The sequence below is a fragment of the Cotesia glomerata genome, unplaced genomic scaffold (assembly GCF_020080835.1).
Source record: "Cotesia glomerata isolate CgM1 unplaced genomic scaffold, MPM_Cglom_v2.3 scaffold_11, whole genome shotgun sequence".
Classification (NCBI taxonomy): domain Eukaryota; kingdom Metazoa; phylum Arthropoda; class Insecta; order Hymenoptera; family Braconidae; genus Cotesia; species Cotesia glomerata.
The window spans coordinates 669,817-690,502 of NW_025401443.1; the positions used below are offsets into that span (position 1 = coordinate 669,817).

The window sequence follows — 20,686 nt, forward strand, 5'->3', positions numbered from 1 at the left end:
CGTGTCCAGAAGCTGCACCTGGAACACCTTGCTACGGTATTCTAGAGTGTTAATGACACCATCTTGGCAAGCAAATATGAACCCTTCAGTCTCGGACATCAGGCCAGCTGACTTTAAGAAGGAAAACGTCAGCTGGGTGGACAAGCCATGATCACGCACGTGTTTGAAGAACACGCTGTGCATGGACTTGTCCATCAGTTCGCCTAGGAGTAGTTTTTCCTCGGCGTTCCTGATGACGCTCTTGAATTCCTCCTTTCGGAGTTCCATAAGAGCGTTTATCTCTCCAAGACCAAGGGTTCTTGCTGCATATATAGCTGCCTTATACAAGAACGACCCCTTATGCGCATTCTCATGTTTATGAACAATTTGCATAAGAAAGTCATCCTCGTCTGCAGTCAAATTGACAACTTCGTGTGTTAAACCCAGGACCAAACGATCATGCAGCCGCTCCAAACTCTGCAGACCTCTCCCACCGATGGACCGGGAGAGGTATAATCTGGCGACTGATGAATTGGGGTGCATGCTCCGGTTCATGTTGATAGTCTTACGGGTTTTGATGTCGAGATCTCGCAGATCCTTTCGGGCCCATTTTAAGACACCGAAAGAGTATAGTAAGACTGGGACAGCGAGCATATTAGAAGCGGAGACTTTATTTTTACCGGAAAGTTCGGAGGACCAAATTTTCCGGAGTCTCCTAACATACTCGCTACGGAGAGTTGCTTGGACTTCGGAGACCGCATGCATGCGGTGCTCTTCCATTCCTAGATATCTATACAACTCTCCGGCGTCTAATTGTCTTAAAACGCTCCCATCTACCAACTCGACATCATCACCCGTAACAGAGCACTTACCCCTCGCCAGATGTACGACCGCACACTTGTCCAACCCAAAAGACATTCCGACATCCCGCGTGTACTCTGCTACGATGTTAAGAGCCGCCTGTAGATGGTCTTCATCAGCACTATAAAGCTTCAGGTCATCCATATAAAGCAGATGGGTAATCGAGTATTTTCGATCACCCGGAGGCCCCACAGAGTACCCACGAGTTTTACGGAGAGCAACAGATATAGGCAGCAGTGAGATGCAAAACAGCAGAGGGCTCAAGGAATCACCTTGGAAGACCCCTCGTTTGTACTCTACAACTCCGGTTATGTGCAATGCGTTTCCACTTCCAATGTGAAAACGCGTTCGCCAGAGCTGCATTGTACGCCGAATGCATTCCACTATTTCAGGATTGACCCCTAGGCATTTGAGGAGATATAAAATCAACTCATGAGAAGTTGAGTCAAATGCCTTGCGATAGTCGATCCAGGCCATTGACAGGTTGCGTTGATAGTAGATCGCATCTTGTGTGACACATCGATCAACTATCAAGTTCTCTTTGCAACCTGACAGGCCTCTTTTGCTGCCACGCTGTTCATATATCTGTTGCCATACAGGTTCTATCTCCTGCAAAATACGGTTGTTTAAAATTTTTGTAAAAATTTTATAAACCGCATTCAAGCAGGTGATAGGCCTGTAATTCTTTGGGTCAGACAAGTCACCTTTTGGTATCAGTACGGTTCGCCCTTCCACGAGCCAGTCTGGAATCGGTTCGTCAGCTCTAATGTACGATGTAAATATACGGGCCAGATGGAGGTGGGTAGAAGTAAACTTCTTCCACCAAAAGGCATTTATGCCATCTGGTCCCGGGCAGCCCAATTTTTGCTGCCATTTAGAGCTGAACGAACTTCATTCACACTGACTGCAGGGCTCTCTTCATCAGCATTCTGTCTACGGTGTTCCCGACAGAATGCTTTAAAGTCGTGCAGAGCTGGAGTATTGGCGTTCACGTTTGGTTGATCTCCATACAACTCAGTCCAAAAAGCTTCCACCCGCTCAGGTGTTGGATAATTCCCGGTAACATCGGTCTTTGGTGTCAGAAAGCGTGAAGGGCTGGATCGAAACAACGAGTTGTCGACCAACCGCTTCAGCCGTTTCTCTAGTGACTTTTTGGCAGTCACTAGAGCCCGCAATTTATTGAGAGACTCTTCCTTGATGACAAGAAGAGTACTCTTATTCAGTGTGTGATGACGCCACCGAAGTTCAGCAGCAATGCGCCGAATTCGGGGCGTGTATGCTCTTTGAGTTGTTTCAAACTCAATCACACACTGAATGCGGGAGACCTGTTTCCGGGATCTGTCAATTTTGAGTCCAAGTTGTGAGATGCGCTGTCTCAACCTTGCCTCGATCGAGAGACAATGTCTCTCTCTCGGAAAAGCCGAAACTGCTGCATTATACACAACCTGGCTCACAGTGAGCAGGGTGGAATCCTCCAGGATGTTTGCACGGAGATCTTCATTTACCGCTTCTAACTGTTGTTGGGAGTAAGTTATCTTTTTAGATATACTTACTTGCCGTCCTATAAAGGGATTGTTGTCATCCAAGGAGGAACGGCGTCGCTCTTGGTGTAATTGCGCCGGAAAGGAAAGTCTATTAGACTGCCTTCTATCCGGCACAAGCGATCTTCTATTACGCCGAAGATAAGCGGCATAATTACGCAGGTGTTTAGGCGTAAAATGCTCTAGTTCCGGATGCATATCACTCCAAAGAGTGTGCATCCGGGCCATATAACCGCTCACCCCCGGCTCGCTACGTTGGTAGCACACCAAGAGGTCGACTCGTAGTTCCTCCGTCCACTTAAAGTAAGTCCTTAAAGCGCCAGGGTCGTCATCGTTCATCGGGTCCGGCGTGCTCCTCCCACCCGATGAATGGTCCTCATCCGAAAAGGACCGGTTATGGAGAGCACTTCTGAGATTACGTCTTGTTGTAACTCAGTATTTCAATGCAGTGGGTAGTTGGCCCACTGCATCGGCTACGTCGTTCGCCTACAGACCTGGTGTTATGGTCTGCGTTTCCCGCGATGCGCCGCTTGGAGGCCACGTAGCAAGCACCGCTATTATTATTATTATTATTATTATTATTATTATTATTATTATTATTATCATTAAAGATAGATAGATATTATAATTATTCTAAGCCGAATACTCCCGATCCAAATTCTTGAAGAATGACTAATTTTTGATCCACAGATTCGGTAGAATCTGGCGCCAAGTCCCGTTCAAACGGAGTGCCAGACTACCGAGTGTGTATATACCGTAAGCAGAACGGTTTTTTGAGGTTGCATAATTTTATTAATTTTACAGACCTTTTTTTCCTTCAAGAATACTTTATAATAATACGTTACATCTTATATTATCAATATTAATTAATTATAGTTAGTGATAAATATGAATTCTATTTAAAATTCATAAAATTCACTGGCACAAACTATAGCGACCCAGATTTTTCGATTTTAACTTTTTTCTTATGGGGAACATAACCTCCCGATGATAGAAAAGTATGAAACTATAGTTAAAAAAAAAGGTTGATACGCGACGGAAGCTTATGCGCTGTGAGCACGTGTATATATTATAAATATATATATGTCACTGTATAACGTGTAATAGGTGTGGTGCTGTAAGCGCTTAATGCATCCAACGCGAACGCACCCAAAGATATTTCACATTCTGCATTTACACATGCCGGGGTGCGTTGGAATTATTTTACGTAAAGTATAGCTTAATGGAAATAGTTTTCCATGAAAAGAAAAATGCAGCCAACGTAATGTTAAAGTTGGTACTGTAGAATAGATGAAGTAAACTAAAATCTTAGAGACTCTTACAAATGTTAATGAACTAAAGTATCTTGTCTGCAATTATTTTGTTATTTATTCACTTTTAATTTCCAAGAAAACAGTATTGAAATTAAATGATCAATTTTTTGAGTTACAAAAATTATCAAGTTTTTTTCTACGATTATATGAAGTATAAAGATTTTGATTGATAATTTAGTTTATTAATCTTTACCAAAGAGTATATGCGGCTTATTTATATAAAATTTTATTAATGCAACTAGATATTGTACGAAAAATAAAGATTAATTTATTAATATTACAATTTTAGGAACATTTAATTTTCGCGGGATTTAATTTTCGCGGGAAAGGTACAAATTTTGAATTAAACATTTTTTTAATTACAAAAAATGTTAAGATTTTTTTTATTATAAAATCTTTAGAATTAACTATCAAACAACTTTACATGTGAATTTTTTAAAATTATTCATATTTTCTTCTAACTAAATTTTATTTAGTAACAACAGTCAATACTTAAAAGAGCTAAAATTGTTTGGGTTTGCTTTCATCAAAAAAGTCAGCTAATCAAAGTCTTAAGGTGCAATTTCATGCTGACGCTTGACGCTGGCTTAGAGCGTCAAATGAGCTTAAATTGTATATAGTTTCGACTGGAGCGCCATCTTAAATTAATGCAGCGTCAGTCAAAACTAAACATTGTTTAGTTCGTAAGAATCAGCGTCAAGCGTCAGCATGAAATTGCACCTTAAGGAAGTCCTTTCGCTCCAGTTGAGTCATAACAACTGTAGTAGTAAATTTTCAATAAATTAAAATGCAAAACCCATAAAAATTCCTAAAATTAAAAAATAAATAGTATATGAGGCATTAATCGTTGAAATTTTGAAAATTAAAAAAAAAATAGTTAAATACAAAAATTAATTTGACTGTTGTAAATCAGCTGTTAGTAACCTGTTCGTGATTTGGCAACGCTTTATTTCGGTTGTTTACATTTTCATTTGCACAATATAACCTTAACCGTGTTTAACTTTTTGCAGACAGTGTAAGTAAATAAATTAATTAAAAATGTTTAGTCACAAAACCATAACATTCTAATGTCTCATGGCAGGAATGCTAGTATTTTTTAATTATTGTTTTATTTTTCAATTATGAATTATAAAAATTTGTTAACAATAAATTAACTAATAAGTATGTATGAAAAACATAAGCGCGTTAAAGTTTAGTTTGAATTTATTGAATGGTCTGAAGCTCGCGCGCTACGCAACGTTGCCAAATCTTTTGACTCCATTTTATTGTAGGTAACTTGAGAATTTTTTGTAATTTTTAAATATTAATTTCTCAATAAATATATCGATAACTGATATATTTTATTGCAAAAAAAGAAACCTGAATATTTCTAAAATCTGATTTTTAGTTTTTTTTTACTTCATCTAATCCATGACTGATAGTATAATTCGAGAAATACTGCAAACGTCTGATTTTCTCGTAAGACTCTGAACAAATACTAACATTTAAAAATTTTATTTTTTCAAAAATTTGTCCGTTAAAGTATAATTTAAACCTCACTATAAGATAAATAAGGACCTTAACTATTAGAAAAAAATTAAATTTACTCATAATCTAATATTTTTTATTTTACATTGGCGGCGAAAGAACCTCCTTAAGTAATTCTGTTCGAGCGGTGTACAGAACTACGATATCTCAGTAGTAGGTGTCTGTAGATGGCATTTCAATCGAATTGAGTGGAAGTTTTAAACGACGACATTCTTTACATAACAATTATATTAGTTATTTGTTTGACGAATTGTGTTATTTCTTAACAACAATATGATAATAACAATAAATAATCATTAAAATAATAATAATGACGACAATACCAACAATAACAATAAAGATAACACTGAAAGTTGTCATAATAGTAACAATAAATTAATGATGAAAATAATAGTAATAATAATATTTATCATTATTAATATTATTGTTATTAAATTATTAAGCATTAAAGTATTAAATTTAAATTTACAACTACCACAACTACAAAAAATGTTAAAATTTTTTTTCAAATTTATGTGAAATTAAAAGCTTACAATCGATAATTTAGTTTATTAATCTAAGCCAAAGAGTATTCGCGACTTATTTATATAAAATTTTATTAATGCTGCTAGATATTGTACGAAAAGTGATACTTTAAATGATTTATATTAAAACTTTATAAACAGTCGATTTCCGCGGGAAAAATACTAACTTTGAATTAAAAATTTTTTTAAAAACAAAACGTGTTAAAATATTTTTTTTAATATAAAATCCCTAGAATTAATTATTAAATAACTTTTCATCTGTATTTTTCTAAATATATTTTCTTCTCATTCAGTGGCATTTATTCACTAGAGTCAATATTTAAGGACCAGTTTTTTAATCCAGGATAAAATTTTATCTAATGATGAAAATATATCTATATATTTCATATATATAAATATACTGGCAGTAATACTTTTATCCTGGATAAAATTTTATCTTGATTTGAAAAACTGGCCCTATAAGAGCTAGAATTGTTTGATTTTCCTTTCTTCGGAAAAGTCAGCTGATCAAGATCTGCGTAATTCTGTTCGAGCACTGTACAGATAATACAAACGTCTTGATGATTGTAGCCTGTAGGTGGCACTACTTGTTAATTAAGCGAAGATTAAAACGATGGAATTTCTTACATAATACGAATATTATTTATAAGTTTACGAATTGTGATATTTACTAACAACAATATGATATTGACACTAAATAATAATGAAAATAATAATAATTATAATAACGACAATATTAACAATGACAATATGGATAATACTAAAAATATTTATAATGGTAAAAATAAATTGATAATACGATTTATTATTATTATTATCATTGATATTGTTTTTAAATTATTAAGTATTAAAGTATTAAATTCAAATTTACAACTATCACAACCACAAAAATGTAAAAATTTTTTTAAAATATATGTAAAATTAAAAGCTTACAATTGACCATTTAGTTTATCAATCTAAGCTAAAGAATGTTCGCGGCTTAATGATATAAAATTTTATCGATGCTGCTAGATATTGTAAGAAAAGGAATACTTTAAATGATTTATAATGAAACTTTATGAACATTCAATTTCCGCGGGAAAAATACAAACTTTGAATTAAAAATTTTTTTAAAAACAAAAAATGTTATAGATAGATAGATAGATAGAAAAATTTATTTGATCCTAGAGTTCTAAGCTCCTTCAGGACCATCAACAATACATAAATTTTATCATTTACATGTATACATTTGATACAGTGTTTTTAATACAATTTAAATATTTGATATTAAATTATTAAAAGTAAGAACATATTAATTCTTAAAATAATAACATATTAACAGAGAAATAATAACATTAACATTTATTGTAAGAAGAAGTCATAGCAAGCCTGTTGAAATTGTTCGAAATTGTCAATTAATGTAATTTCGGCCGGTAACGAGTTCCAAACTTTTATACCATGAATTAGGAAAGAGTTTTCATAAATTGCACAATTACTTCTTGGCAGACGTAGATAATCATTCCTGACGTCACCTCTCCTTAGCACAATCGGCAGAAATTCTAAATTCGATTTAAATAATTGACAGTAATTTAACTTAATTTCTTTGTAAAATAAACAAGCTATGAAATAATCTCTTCTAACATCAAGTTTTAACCAGCCTAATTTTTTATAATACGGAGTAGTGTGCTCAAATCTCGAAATTTTAAAAATATATCTTATACATGAGTTTATTTTACGCTGCAATCTATGCTGTAATTTGCCTGAGATGTTTGTATAAGCAGTTATAATATTTTTTTTAATATAAAATCCCTCGAATTAATTAGTGAATAACTTTTCATATGTATTTTTCTAAATATATTTTCTTCTAATTCAATTGCATTTAGTAACTAGAGTCAATACTTAAAAGAGCTAGAATTGTTTGATTTTTCTTTCTTCGGAAAAGTCAGCTGATCAAGATCTGAGTAATTCTGTTCGAGCACTGTACAGATACTACAAACGTCTTGATGATTGTAGCCTGTAGGTGGCACTACTTGTTAATTAAGCGAAGATTAAAACGATGGAATTTCTTACATAATACGAATATTATTTATAAGTTTACGAATTGTGATATTTACTAACAACAATATGATATTGACACTAAATAATAATGAAAATAATAATAATTATAATAACGACAATATTAACAATGACAATATGGATAATACTAAAAATATTTAAAATATTTTTTTTAATATAAAATTCCTAGAATTAATTATTAAATAACTTTCCATCTGTATTTTTCTAAATATGTTTTCTTTTCATTTAGTTGCATTTATTAACTAGAGTCAATATTTAAGGGCCAGTTTTTCAATCTAGGATAAAATTTTATCTAATGATAAAATATATCTATATATTTCATATATATAAATATACTGGCATCATAATTTTATCCTGGATAAAATTTTATCTTGATTTGAAAAACTGGCCTTAATAGAGCTAGAATTGTTTGATTTTGCTTTCTTCGGAAAAGTCAGCTGATCAAGATCTGAGTAATTCTGTTCGAGCAATGTACAGACACTACAAACGTCTTGATGATTGTAGCCTGTAGGTGGCACTACTTGTTAATTAAGCATAGTTTGAAACGATGATATTTCTTACATAATATTTATTAACCAGTCTAAATACACAACAGACTAAACGTTGTTCGAGTTCTACTTTCTTGGGATAAACCAGCTGTTCAGTGTCTGGGGAATTTTCATTGAAGATAGTGTACATTCTATAATCTCATGGTTGTTGCCTGTAGATGGCACTGTCATTCAATTCGGTGGGTTTTAAATAATCTTAATCTCTTGATAATACGTAACATAACTATGCGTTTGATACATTGTGTCATTTACTATCAACAATATCATAATAACAATAAATAATTCTGGTAATCATAATAACAACAACAATAATAGTAATTATAATCCGAATAAAAACAGTTTCACTGTAAAAAAAAATTGCGCCAAGTCCATGTTCATAAGACTATTAAGGAAAAAAAAATTTTTTTTTTTCTTTACAAAAAGATATAAAATAGAAAAATGAAAAAATCAACAGACTCGATAGAGTCTGGCGCCAAGTTTCGTTCTCAAGCCAGACTACCGAGTGTGTATATACCGTAAGCAGAACGGTTTTTGAGGTTACAAATTTTTTTTCAAATTTATTTTGATTTTTTTTCTATATAATATTTTATAATAGTAGTTCATGCTTTTTATTACGCGTATTACTTTATTATTATCAATTATCTTTATAATTTCTATTTAAAATTATTAAAAATAATCAGCACAAACTATAGCGACCCTGATTTTTAGATTTTAACTTTTTTCTTATGTAAAAAGCGGACGGCCAGAGACTAAATAATATAAGGATGCATGCTTATCTTATAATAGATGGGAAACTACAGTGAAAAAAAGATATTTGACAGCTCGCAATTACACACGCCAGGCGGCGCAAGAATAACTTTTACATGAACTATAGCTTAAAGGGGATAGTTTGCTACCAGAAATGTATTAAATTAAAATTGTCAATTTTTATTATAATAACAAAAAATACTGAAATCCGAACAAAAACAGTTTCACTTTAAAAGATTGCGCCAAGTTCACGTTCATAAAACTCATCTCAATAACATTTGCACTTTACAAAAAAAATTAGGCTCGTTTTAATAATTTTCATTCTCTACAAAAAGATGTGAAATACAAAAAAATACCAAGAAACCGTCATAATGTTGAAAAAATTGAAAAAAAATGTTGAAAATTAAAAAATAAAAAAAAAAATTTTTTATCGTACTTGGCGCGCGTTATTGAGTACCCCAAATTTTTTCAGGATAAATAAACATCCTTTTAATGATGAGAAATTTATAAGAAAGTCAAACTATGTTATTTCATAATAAGTTTTACAAAAGTTAGGTAAAATTGACATGTCATACGCAGTTATGCAAACTACATATAAGTCGATACGCATGCATACGTTGGGTCGGTTGCATTGTGAGAATTGTGTTTACTAAAAAATAAAACATATGGCCGACTAAATTGGGACAATGCGGTGTGAGTTCCAATCAAAATGTATTAATTACAATCAAACGAAGCAATATCAAACTTTAATATTGCATAAGGTTCATCATTAAAGATTAATGACGAAGCTGAAAAAAAATGAATCCAAAAATTTTATATAATTTCAGATTTCTTGAACACATCACCATATTGACAGTTGTTCTCACTAAAGATCTAAAAAAAATTTTGAGAACGGGTTTTTTCACTAAAAGTGATAATTAATACACTAAGCAATGTTTTCAATGAGTTCAGTATCCTTGACTAATGAAATCTATATAAATATATAATATGATTATATATATACAAGCGAAATCGATTTTTCTTGAGTTGAAATTCTTCCGAAAAAATTTGGGGTACTCAATGACGCGCGCCAAGTACGATAAAAAATTTTTTAATTTTCAACAAATTTTTTTTCAATTTTTTCAACATTATGACGGTTTCTTGGTATTTTTTTGTATTTCACATCTTTTTGTAGAGAATGAAAATTATTAAAACGAGCCTAATTTTTTTTGTAAAGTGCAAATGTTATTGAGATGAGTTTTATGAACGTGGACTTGGCGCAATTTTTTACAGTGAAACTGTTTTTGTTCGGATAGATAAATAACACAGTTAATTTTAGAACTGATGTAAAAAATTTGAGTGATATTTATTCTAATCTGCTATGTAAGTTCAAATTACACTGTAGCCAACATAGAAGTTAAGTTGGTATTGTACCATCTTATAGAGTAATTCAGACTATAGCAAGCTAGCTCTTGGTAATATACTGTATATAGACGCATGGGTGACTAGCACACGACTCACATGTTAATTTTAGTTAAAAATTTCTTAAAGAGTTTTTGAATTGTTTTTTCATAATAAGCATTTGAGTTATATTATAACGGCTGCTTTCGTCCCCGTGCGTTAGCGAGGGCGAAGTCCGAAATAAATAACCTGGCCTACCTGCTTTACCTGTTGTTGGGCGCCAGGAGCTTTGCTCCGATCACGTCGATTTCCGGCTTTTCCGGTCCGGGACTCTCTTCGTCGGGTGGCGGGCCTTAAGGGTACGACTTAATTATAGAGGAACGAGGAAAGTATGCGGGATTGCTCGCACTTAATTCGCAATTAATCAAAAGAATTAATATAGGAATTTAACGTATAAATTTATTAAAATAAAAGAACACGATTTGGTTAGGATTAACAATCAAGAAACTAAACGCCAGGAAAAGTTAATCAATAATAATCGTCGACGTTGTCGTCGATCCGCAGTTCGCAACCCGAACGCGGAAAAGTTCAAAGTCGCCGCAATAATAATAATGAGTTACTTGTAATCCACCTAGTAATAACTCGCTAACAATGACAAAAAAAAAATTAACCCTTCCCTCAGCTAAATTAATAACCATCGAATCAGAAAAATCAATCTTCGCTCAAAGTAATTAACGGCAATTAATTAACTAAATAAAACAATAATCTTCGCTGAACTCAAGTAAATACTATTAAGCAAGATAATAACCATAAGACGGTGCATCAATCCAGTTAATTTCAGTAAATTAACAAAAAAAAATTAATCTTCGCTAAATTCAGTAATAACAATTTATTAATTCACAAAACTAAATCGAATCGGCGGCTTTAATTAATGATGATTAATTAAAATTAATAACCATACAAAAACAAAATAAATCTCCGCTTGCTTTCGCTATAAGTAATAGCGACTAATTACATAAGTAAAACTCGATAATCGATGCACCAAAATTCAATTAAGAATAGCCAAATTAAAGTTCAAGATTTAAATAATTTATTCGCTGAATTTAATTAAACCTTAAATAATAATATTCAACCGTCGAATTTACTCAATAATTAAATTAAATACTTAAAAAAACATTAAATAATAACTCAGTTCTCTGTCACTGAGTCTCACACAGTTCAAATTTTAATCTAAGTCCCAACTGCTCCGCTGAGCGTGGGCAACTTACGTCCGATTGCCTGCCTCGGACGCGGCAGCCGTTTCTCGGGTTCCCTCTCCGTAGGCGAACCTATTACTCAACGTCGGTAAATCGCACGAACCCGAAGCTCGATCAATGGGTAATCGAACTCATCGATTACCCCGGGAGTACAAAATCAACCAGCGTGATTATTCGAACGACAATAATAATCTTACGACCGTAAACACACACACAACCAACTGATGACGGTACCTAAATACCTCGTGGGATTATCTCGGCTAACTGACTCAACTTAGCCTTGACGATTTTACACGATGACTCGACTAGTGTCGAGTACAATTAGTAATAAATAATTAAGGCTGTAATGAACCAATCCAACTGTTTTACTTAACAAATCGAATCCCACGAGCTATTGAAATTGAGACAAAGCCACTCACCCTGGTCACAGCGTCGCCCTGAAGTTATTCCTGGGTTGTTTCTGCCACCAAGTCGCTCTCGGCTTCCACGTCGGACTCTGGGATACTGGCTTCCCCGGCGAGGATTTTGACTGATACTTCGGTACCCGGACACGTCGACTAACAATCACCCCCAAAACACGCGTCGTACTTGATGACGCCCCAGTCGAGGAACTAATTAGCACCAGCTAATTATTTTCGCACTGCCTTTATTTTTCAGCAAACCAAAATCAGCACAATACGTCGTGGCTAATAAAAAAAAATCTACGTAACTTTCAACGCAAGAATTACTCAAGAATTCTTCCCAAAATAAATAACCAAAAAAAACTAAGTCGCAAAAACGTGTCTGCACACGGCAAGTCGGAAACGTGGAAGAAGGAAAAAAAAAAAATCAGCACATGTCACATTCTTTTTCCTCTCCCCTCTCTGCTGGGTCCGTCGTTGGCTGTGAACTCCAGAGATGGCGCCGTAAGTCCAATTTTCCGATATCGACATTTTAAATGATGTATTGGCTGGAGCATTGGAGCGCTCGACAGCTAGCTTTACCCTTCACGCATGCGTCGATTGCTCACTTCGAGTTCCAATCAGTCCGTCGTTTCGCTCGCTCTCGAGGCAGCCATCCTCCCGTCGTTGATGCTCTTGCAGGTTACCCACGTCGATGATCCTCGTTGTTTCTCTTCGCGGGTTCGTGGCCGGCGTCGTTAGTACCGTCACTCTAATTAAGTACTTAAATCTAACTTAAAGCTACTTACGTACTAAATCAAATTACATTTTATCTTATTTGATTTTGGTTTCGCGCGCAATCGAGCTTCGTTCGAGTTTCTACACGCGAGGGCGACTCGGTCGCGGCGAATCCAACCAATGGGCATAAAATAAAATAAAAAAAAAACTCAATTAAAATTTCCTTTAAAATTAAATTCAAAAAGGTAAAATTAGAGAAACAACGCCTTAACAGGTGGCGCTAAAAGCGGCCTGTTACAATATAAAGAAAGTGATTAATTATTATCTATACAAATAATAATTATATTAAATGATATCTGTCATGTTAAATAATTGTTTTAAAAGTCTTATGACAAGCCGAATGGCTAACCTAGCCGAAAGTAATGCTATATATATATATATATATATATATATATATATATATATATATATATATATATATATATATATATATATATATATATATATATATATATATATACTAGCTGACCCGGCAAACGTTGCTTCGCCATATAAATAATTTCCTAGTAATTTCTAGTGTAGACAAAAAATAGCTTACTTATTGTAAGTATGTATGTATTAGGGTGTCCGTTATTTACCAAGTTGGCTTAATCCACTTGGGTATCGTCAAAATCATTTGTTTTCGACCCAAAAACAACTTTAAAAAAAGAAATAATTTTTTTCGATGCCATTTAACCCTGCCTAAATCACGATACTTTTTCCATTTAAATAACATGGGAATTTTTCTTTTTTTGGAAATTATTTTTTTACTCGCTCATTATACTCAATAATTCATTAAATATCGTTGATTCTGCTTCCGGTATGGTCACTTTAGATTAAAAAATTCTCAGATAGGGGTCAAAAATTTTTTTTAAACGTTTTAAGTAGGTCCAAAATTATTTTCATCATATTTTTCAATAATTTTGTTTAAGTTACTTACCATTCCATATTTAACGCTAAATTGGTTGTCAAGCATTCACAGCAATTTTTTTGAGGTCTCATGAAAATGATAAAACACAAATAATCATTTATTTCAAGTAGTAACAGTTTTAATTATCAAATAAGTAAAAATAGTTTGATGGCTTTTTTTTATAAATAATCAAATAATTCATAGTGTTCCTTTGACTTATACTTAAATCATCATTCTGTTTAAATAGTTCTAATTATAATATTATAATATATATTTTATATATAATATATTATATATTTTTATATAAAGCAAATATAATTAAAATAATCATTAAGTTTTCATTTTTTTTGTCAGGCATTCTTTCGTTGCGTTCGGAAATTCATTTTTGTACTCCTTTATTACGTGGAGAAGATACTGCTTTTGACTCTCATCCTTAGCAAGAACATTGACGTAGTCCTGAGTCAATTGTACAGCTCGTTCGGCTATATCGTTAACTACTTTAATATTTTTAACAATTTCCAATCCTTTTAGGTAATTGTCATTTTCATACCAGGTTTCTACTTCTGTTTCCAAAAAGTCTTCGCTGATACCAAATCTTTTAAAAAAACCTAAAGTATGACAATTGACAAAATAATCAATTTCTTTAGTTTGTAAATTCTTAATATCATTGTCATTGTTAATGAAATATTTCTTTGGACATCCAAATTCATAGGTGGTATCCAATTTCAAAGCTCTGATCATTTTGCGTTTAATATGTACTGATATATTCTCATCAAAAAACGCAAACGCAACAACTTCTGGGCTCAAGTACCAGAAATGATTCGTTATTTTTTTTAAAACTGCTTCAGACACACCTTTATCGACAGTTCTATAAGCATAAACAGTTTTCACAAATTGTAAATCCTGGTTTGGAGCGGCTACAGCCAGAGGTGCTGTAAACCAAAATCGCACATATACGAACACCACGAATAAACAAACGTCTAATAAACTTTTTTCTTCTTCTTTCGTTAGCTCAAAAACATCACGAAAAATGTAAATTTTCAATGAGTAAATCGCTTTCGCCATCCAACGAGCGTGGTGGAAAGCACCTGGCTTATAAAAATTTACTTTTTGATGTTCAACGGTACCAAGAAAAATTCGAGACAGTTCAAGAAGTTCTTTGTAATCATCCCGAGGCAAAACAGTGCCTAGTATATTTTTGATGGTGTAATCAGTATCATCGACTTGGCTAATCAATTTTTTATGAATCTTGTTTCCCTCTAATCCGTCTTTAAATTTACTTTTGTCTATTGTACTCCAGCAACTTTGAAATTTTTTGAACAGTGGGACATTTGGTCCAGTAGTACCTGGTAATTTTAGAGTGAAAACACTTGTCAGAACAAGTTCATAAATGTGATGTCGACATGGTAACCACAATAAATCGGTTTCTAGCATTTGTTCCAATAGTACAGCGGCTCCATTATTACAGCCAAGATTAGACGCGGTTGTATCACAACACAATCCTTTGATTGATTCTGTTAAACTCCAATCATGGAGCACACTATAAATTTCCTCGGCTTGAGTAATTCCCTTTCCGTTAGGTAAAGCAGGTACACTTAAGAGTTTTTCAATTCCACTATTACTGATTAATATAGGTACTCTATCCATTTGCTTACAAGATATACTATCTGGTATGAGTTTACCGTCCCAGTGAAGAATCGCTGCAGTAAGCTGTACGTCACCAAATAAATTTTTTATTTTTATAGCTTTCTGTTCTCGAATTTTTTTGCGCTGTTCATTAAAAGATGTTTTGTTTAAAATTAAACTGTTGACGTCAAATTGGAGCGCTTCAGATATTGCGGATATAATCCGGACCGAATTTCTATACGATACTTTACAATTATCCAAAGTGGCTACGACATTTTCAGTCATAATATTAATAACTCCTCTCTCATTTTTCCGATTGTAGTATCGTCCACCTACTTCAAATTCTGATCTTTGACTGGGTGGTGATGAAGAACTAATCATTTCCCCACTGGACATAATTCCTTCTGAACTAATTGAACTTGATGGCAAATAATTATCTAAAAAGAAAATAAATTTTATTTCTCGTTTCTACAGTTAACAAATATTTCAAAGTAAAAATTAATATAAATTTAATACTTGAAATTTTCCTCGTTAACTCAACGTTATCTGACTCGTGTTCTATACTCTGAGATATTGTTTTAATTTCTTGACAAGGTGATAGTTTTATAAAGGAATCATCATTTTCTGAAAGTGGAATCTTTGAAGTTGATGGCTCATTGAAGTGATCAACATTAACAAGTAGATTTTCTGAAATAAAGAATGGATTGAAAATTTAATCAGAAAAAATAAAGTCAATTATTCAATTATTCTATAAAAATTTATGAATCAAATGAATATTTTTTTAACTTACCGGACAACTCGTTTGGACGACTTTGCTGATTGGCCGAAAAATTCAGGTGCAAATTTCTATCTGATCGTTGATCAATCAAAAAATTTTTTATTTCATTGCTGACCATTTCAAAAATTCGACTATGAGCAATATCAAAAAGTTGTTCCAATTTAAGAAAAAACTCTTGCTCTTTCTGATGATTTGATGGTATGCCAGCATTTTTATGTACCATTCTGTACTCTTCGTGCAAACTTTCCAATTTTTTTATACATCGTTTGTCATCTAGTATAAAAATCCCAGCAAACACCCAAAATTTTTTCACTTTTTCAATTGTTATTTTACAGCCTTCATAAACTGTTGTTTTCATGTTCTTAGTGCAATGAAATAATAACCTCAAAACTTGTTTGTTAGTGGGTAATTTATTTCCACTTATATCATTTGTTAGATTATCTAGCAAAAACATTGGTTTTCGTAAATTTAAATCCATGACAAAAATTTTTTTATTCAAAAACTCAAAATTTTTAAGATTAGAAAAAAAGTCTTAAAATATATTACTTTCACTTTTCCTTATTAAGGAAATTAAATTTACAAATTTAATATTTACCAAATATTATATTTTCAAATTGTTATCACGGATATTATGACAACATATTTTAAGTAACTTTATAACATTCTTTCAAATGACCACGATAACTAAACTAGAGATACTACGTGAAAATTCAGACCATTATTTATTTTTAATTAGCTACAGTTTGTTGAGCGCCCACGTGACCGATATAGTGCAGCTCATATGTTGGTAATTATCATGTGATGGGTTTTAATTTATGCTAAAAATATTACAATTGGTACTTATGATCTCTCTATTACCTACTTAAACTAAAGTAATGAACAGTTCAAAAATTTTTAATCGAATATCAAATAGTTTTTCTAGTACAAATGGTGAAAGTATGAAAATTATTGATGACTTATGGCTTAAAAGTTTTATGAAACTGATGATAAGAGCGTCTGATAACAAATTTAGCGTTGAATATTGAATGGTAAGTAACTTAAACAAAATTATTGAAAAATATGATGAAAATAATTTTGGACCTACTAAAAACGTTTAAAAAAAATTTTTGACCCCTATCTGAGAATTTTTTAATCTAAAGTGACCATACCGGAAGCAGAATCAACGATATTTAATGAATTATTGAGTATAATGAGCGAGTAAAAAAATAATTTCCAAAAAAAGAAAAATTCCCATGTTATTTAAATGGAAAAAGTATCGTGATTTAGGCAGGGTTAAATGGCATCGAAAAAAATTATTTCTTTTTTTAAAGTTGTTTTTGGGTCGAAAACAAATGATTTTGACGATACCCAAGTGGATTAAGCCAACTTGGTAAATAACGGACACCCTACTGTTACATTAAGAAATCCCTTAACATGTTACTATAGTACGTGTTGTATGCTGACTGTAGTAATAAATGTTTGAAATTAAATTCTTGGAAAGTTACTTTTTTTCCCTTTTAATTCTTCTTTAATCCTTAATAAAATTTGGAAGAAGATTATCTGTATCCCTATAGTTTACAAATATCAAAAATCTAAGTGATTTTGAATTCCGGTAATTTTTCCATTTTCACTTCTGGCTGAAAAATTTAATAATTAACACTGTGTCATTGATATAAATGGAGGAGAATAGAACAATTAAACCTCTAGTAAGAGATGGTAATTTACTAAGAATTAACAATTATTATTTCTTTATCATAAAACCAGGTACGCTAGTTTAATTTAAAACTTAAAATATAATTTTCAAAGTACATGAAAGTGATTTTTTATTTGAAGATCAGATCCCAAATAATTCTTTAAACTCATCTAATTCATCACAAGTACCCGACGATGAAACTCATTGTAAGTATAACTTGACTTATATATGAAAGACAATTATTAATTTTCGTTTTATTCACAGTACATGATGAGAGATTAGATAGCACATATAAACGTGAAGAATAACTTTATTGATCTAAATTTCGAAATGGATAAATGGTTATTTAAGGTAAATATATAGATTTAAATTAAATTTAATTTACAAGGAGACGGCAAGGGTGTGGGATTCTCAAATCAAACGGGGGTTCCGCGTGTAGTCAGCACTCAGGTAGTGTATTCATATACTCAAACCCTAGAGCGCACTACTTAACCATTGCCAAGAAAAAAATTGTTAAAGTTTGAAAAAAAAAAAAATTTTTTTTGTATTAAAATTTAATAAATCGTTATAAACAATTTTTATTGAACTTTTTCCGTTCATAAATATTTCTCGGTGTTCAGATAATTGTGACGCATACCAGGCATATTTGATTATTTTTGAAAAAATTGGAGAAGAGAGCTGATGATGAACAATTGATTGAATTTTTAATTTAGAGTTAATTTCCCGATTTTCTTCAATTAATTGCGAACAATTTTGTATTTTTTTAATTAAATTTTTAACTTGTCTGTAAAAGTTAACATCGCACGGCTGTATTAGTGGAGTACACTTTGGAGGTATTACTTTAACAGTACAAGTAGACATTTTCTCATCATACGCCAAAAACCAAAATGATACATAAATAAATACTATGAATGAACAAATATCCAAAAGATTTTGTTGCGTTTCAAGATCTAACTCGAAAATGTCCCGAAAAATATATAGTATAGGATCCCGCTATACAACGACCTTCACCGAGATGCTTATTTAATGAGACGTATTTTTTATGTTATTAAATATGCCAATAAATATATCCTATATGGGTTGCCTAACAAATTTCAGTCCAGAGTATTTTTAATTAATAATTAAAAAAATTTTTTTTTTTAAACATTGCACCGGTGTGATAATTAAATAAATTTGATACCAATCGAAAGTTTGAAGCCCATAGAATATACAAACGTTAGGTTGCCTATTTTTTTCCGGTCACAACCACGGGTTGCCAGGTGTAAACAGGTAAATCTATACTAGCATTTTGCAACGTTTTGATTATTGAATCAAACTTAGATAAACTGAAAGATTATTTCATAAGGAACACGGTGGTATAGGGTTGCCTGCGAAAAATCCTCTGGACTGAAATTTGTTAGGCAACCCATATAGGATATATTTATTGGCATATTTAATAACATAAAAAATACGTCTCATTAAATAAGCATCTCGGTGAAGGTCGTTGTATAGCGGGATCTTAGACTAATATATTTTCAGTGAATAAATCGCTTTTGACATCTAGCGTGCATGGTGAAATGCAACTGGTTTATAAAATTTGATTTCATTGGCACTCTAATAATGCAACTAAAAATTGCTTAACAAATAAATGTGAATAGAGACAGAAAAAATACAAATAAGCGGCAATATTATTAAAAATGTATTCAATACATCGTATTGTTAACATTACTGTAACTATTAATCATTTTGAAAAAATTTTTTGAACATTTATAGATAAAATAAATAATTATAACACAAAAAACTTTACAGCAAGACTGCAAAACTATGATAATAACTATAAACACAACTTTAACCACAAATAACTTCTAAAGGAATAATTTTATCAAAAAATTATAAGAGAACTTTTTTGTAGAGCATTCAATTTCTCATCAGAATATGCATTGATCATAATCGTGGTGACATTTTTTTTAAGAAAAAAAAATAATTGCAAAAAGTTCCAAATTCCCATGTTATTTAAATGGGAAATGTAACTCGACTTCGGCACGGTTCAATTTGGTAATTAAGAGCTTATTTGGGTAAGATATTTTTTTTTTAGGTCAAGAACTGAAAATCCACGGGGCGATCGCGAAAAAAAAGTCAACTTGGGAAATAACGGACACCCTAATGAATACACTACCTGAGTGCTGACTACACGCGGAACCTCCGTTTGATTTGAGAACCCCACACCTTTGTCGTCTCCTTGTTAGATATAATTTTTAGTATAATTATCCAAATTAATCTTTCAGAAAACTTTACAAGATTCAAAATATTCTGATGAAGTTTTAAAAATAATTGATAATTTTAAAACGAACTCGACGAATAAACCAAACTCAACGGAGAATAATTTATTAGGGTCTAATGAAGCTCTGGAAATAAACAATGGAATTGAAAGCGAATCATTAAATCAAGTATATTTTTTTTTAACGTGATTTATAAATTTTTTATTTATTATAGATTAAAAAAAAAACGATTATATAATTATATGAAGTAATTAATTTAAACTTGGCAGTTAAAAAAAATGCTTTTTCAACCATAGTTGTGAAGAAAATAGACACATGTAAGATGGTTTGATGAACTGTACTAACTTTATTTTTTTAACTTCCCGCTAAGAAAATTGAAAATTTTCAAAAATCGGGAAGTTATTGTTTTTACTCTGTTTTTCGAAAATCGAGTTTTATCAGATCTCGACGTTTTGAGGTCCTAGGAAGCTTGCTTGACTATTCCCGCGATAGTGTCTATGTCTTTATGTATGTATGTGTATGTGTGTGTGTGTGTGTGTGTGTATGTGTGTGTG

At 32.1% G+C, this 20,686-nt stretch overlaps 2 protein-coding genes across 2 annotated transcripts in view; both read right to left on the reverse strand.

Moving 5' to 3' along the window:
• LOC123273588 (lachesin-like) overlaps positions 1 to 20,686 on the reverse strand; it is a gene marked incomplete at its 3' end in the record, with an annotated part of 449,749 nt that overhangs the window by 102,674 nt on the left and 326,389 nt on the right. The window lies entirely within an intron of this gene.
• LOC123273608 lies at positions 13,553 to 16,734 on the reverse strand. Its single transcript, XM_044741046.1, has 3 exons — positions 16,215 to 16,734; positions 15,941 to 16,111; positions 13,553 to 15,861 (listed from the first exon to the last, which is right to left on the reverse strand). The coding sequence occupies exons 1-3, from the start codon at positions 16,678 to 16,680 to the stop codon at positions 14,129 to 14,131; spliced, it is 2,370 nt and encodes a 789-aa protein (XP_044596981.1). The 5' UTR covers positions 16,681 to 16,734; the 3' UTR covers positions 13,553 to 14,128.

Excerpts from the sequence above, each read along its gene's own strand:
- LOC123273608 (XM_044741046.1), bottom strand. The coding sequence starts at position 16,680 with ATGGATTTAAATTTACGAAAACCAATGTTTTTGCTAGATAATCTAACA. Across the intron at positions 16,112-16,214 it reads TCGTCCAAACGAGTTGTCCG|AAAATCTACTTGTTAATGTT; the intron begins GTAAGTTAAAAA and ends TCTTTATTTCAG. Across the intron at positions 15,862-15,940 it reads GTTAACGAGGAAAATTTCAA|ATAATTATTTGCCATCAAGT; the intron begins GTATTAAATTTA and ends TTTTCTTTTTAG.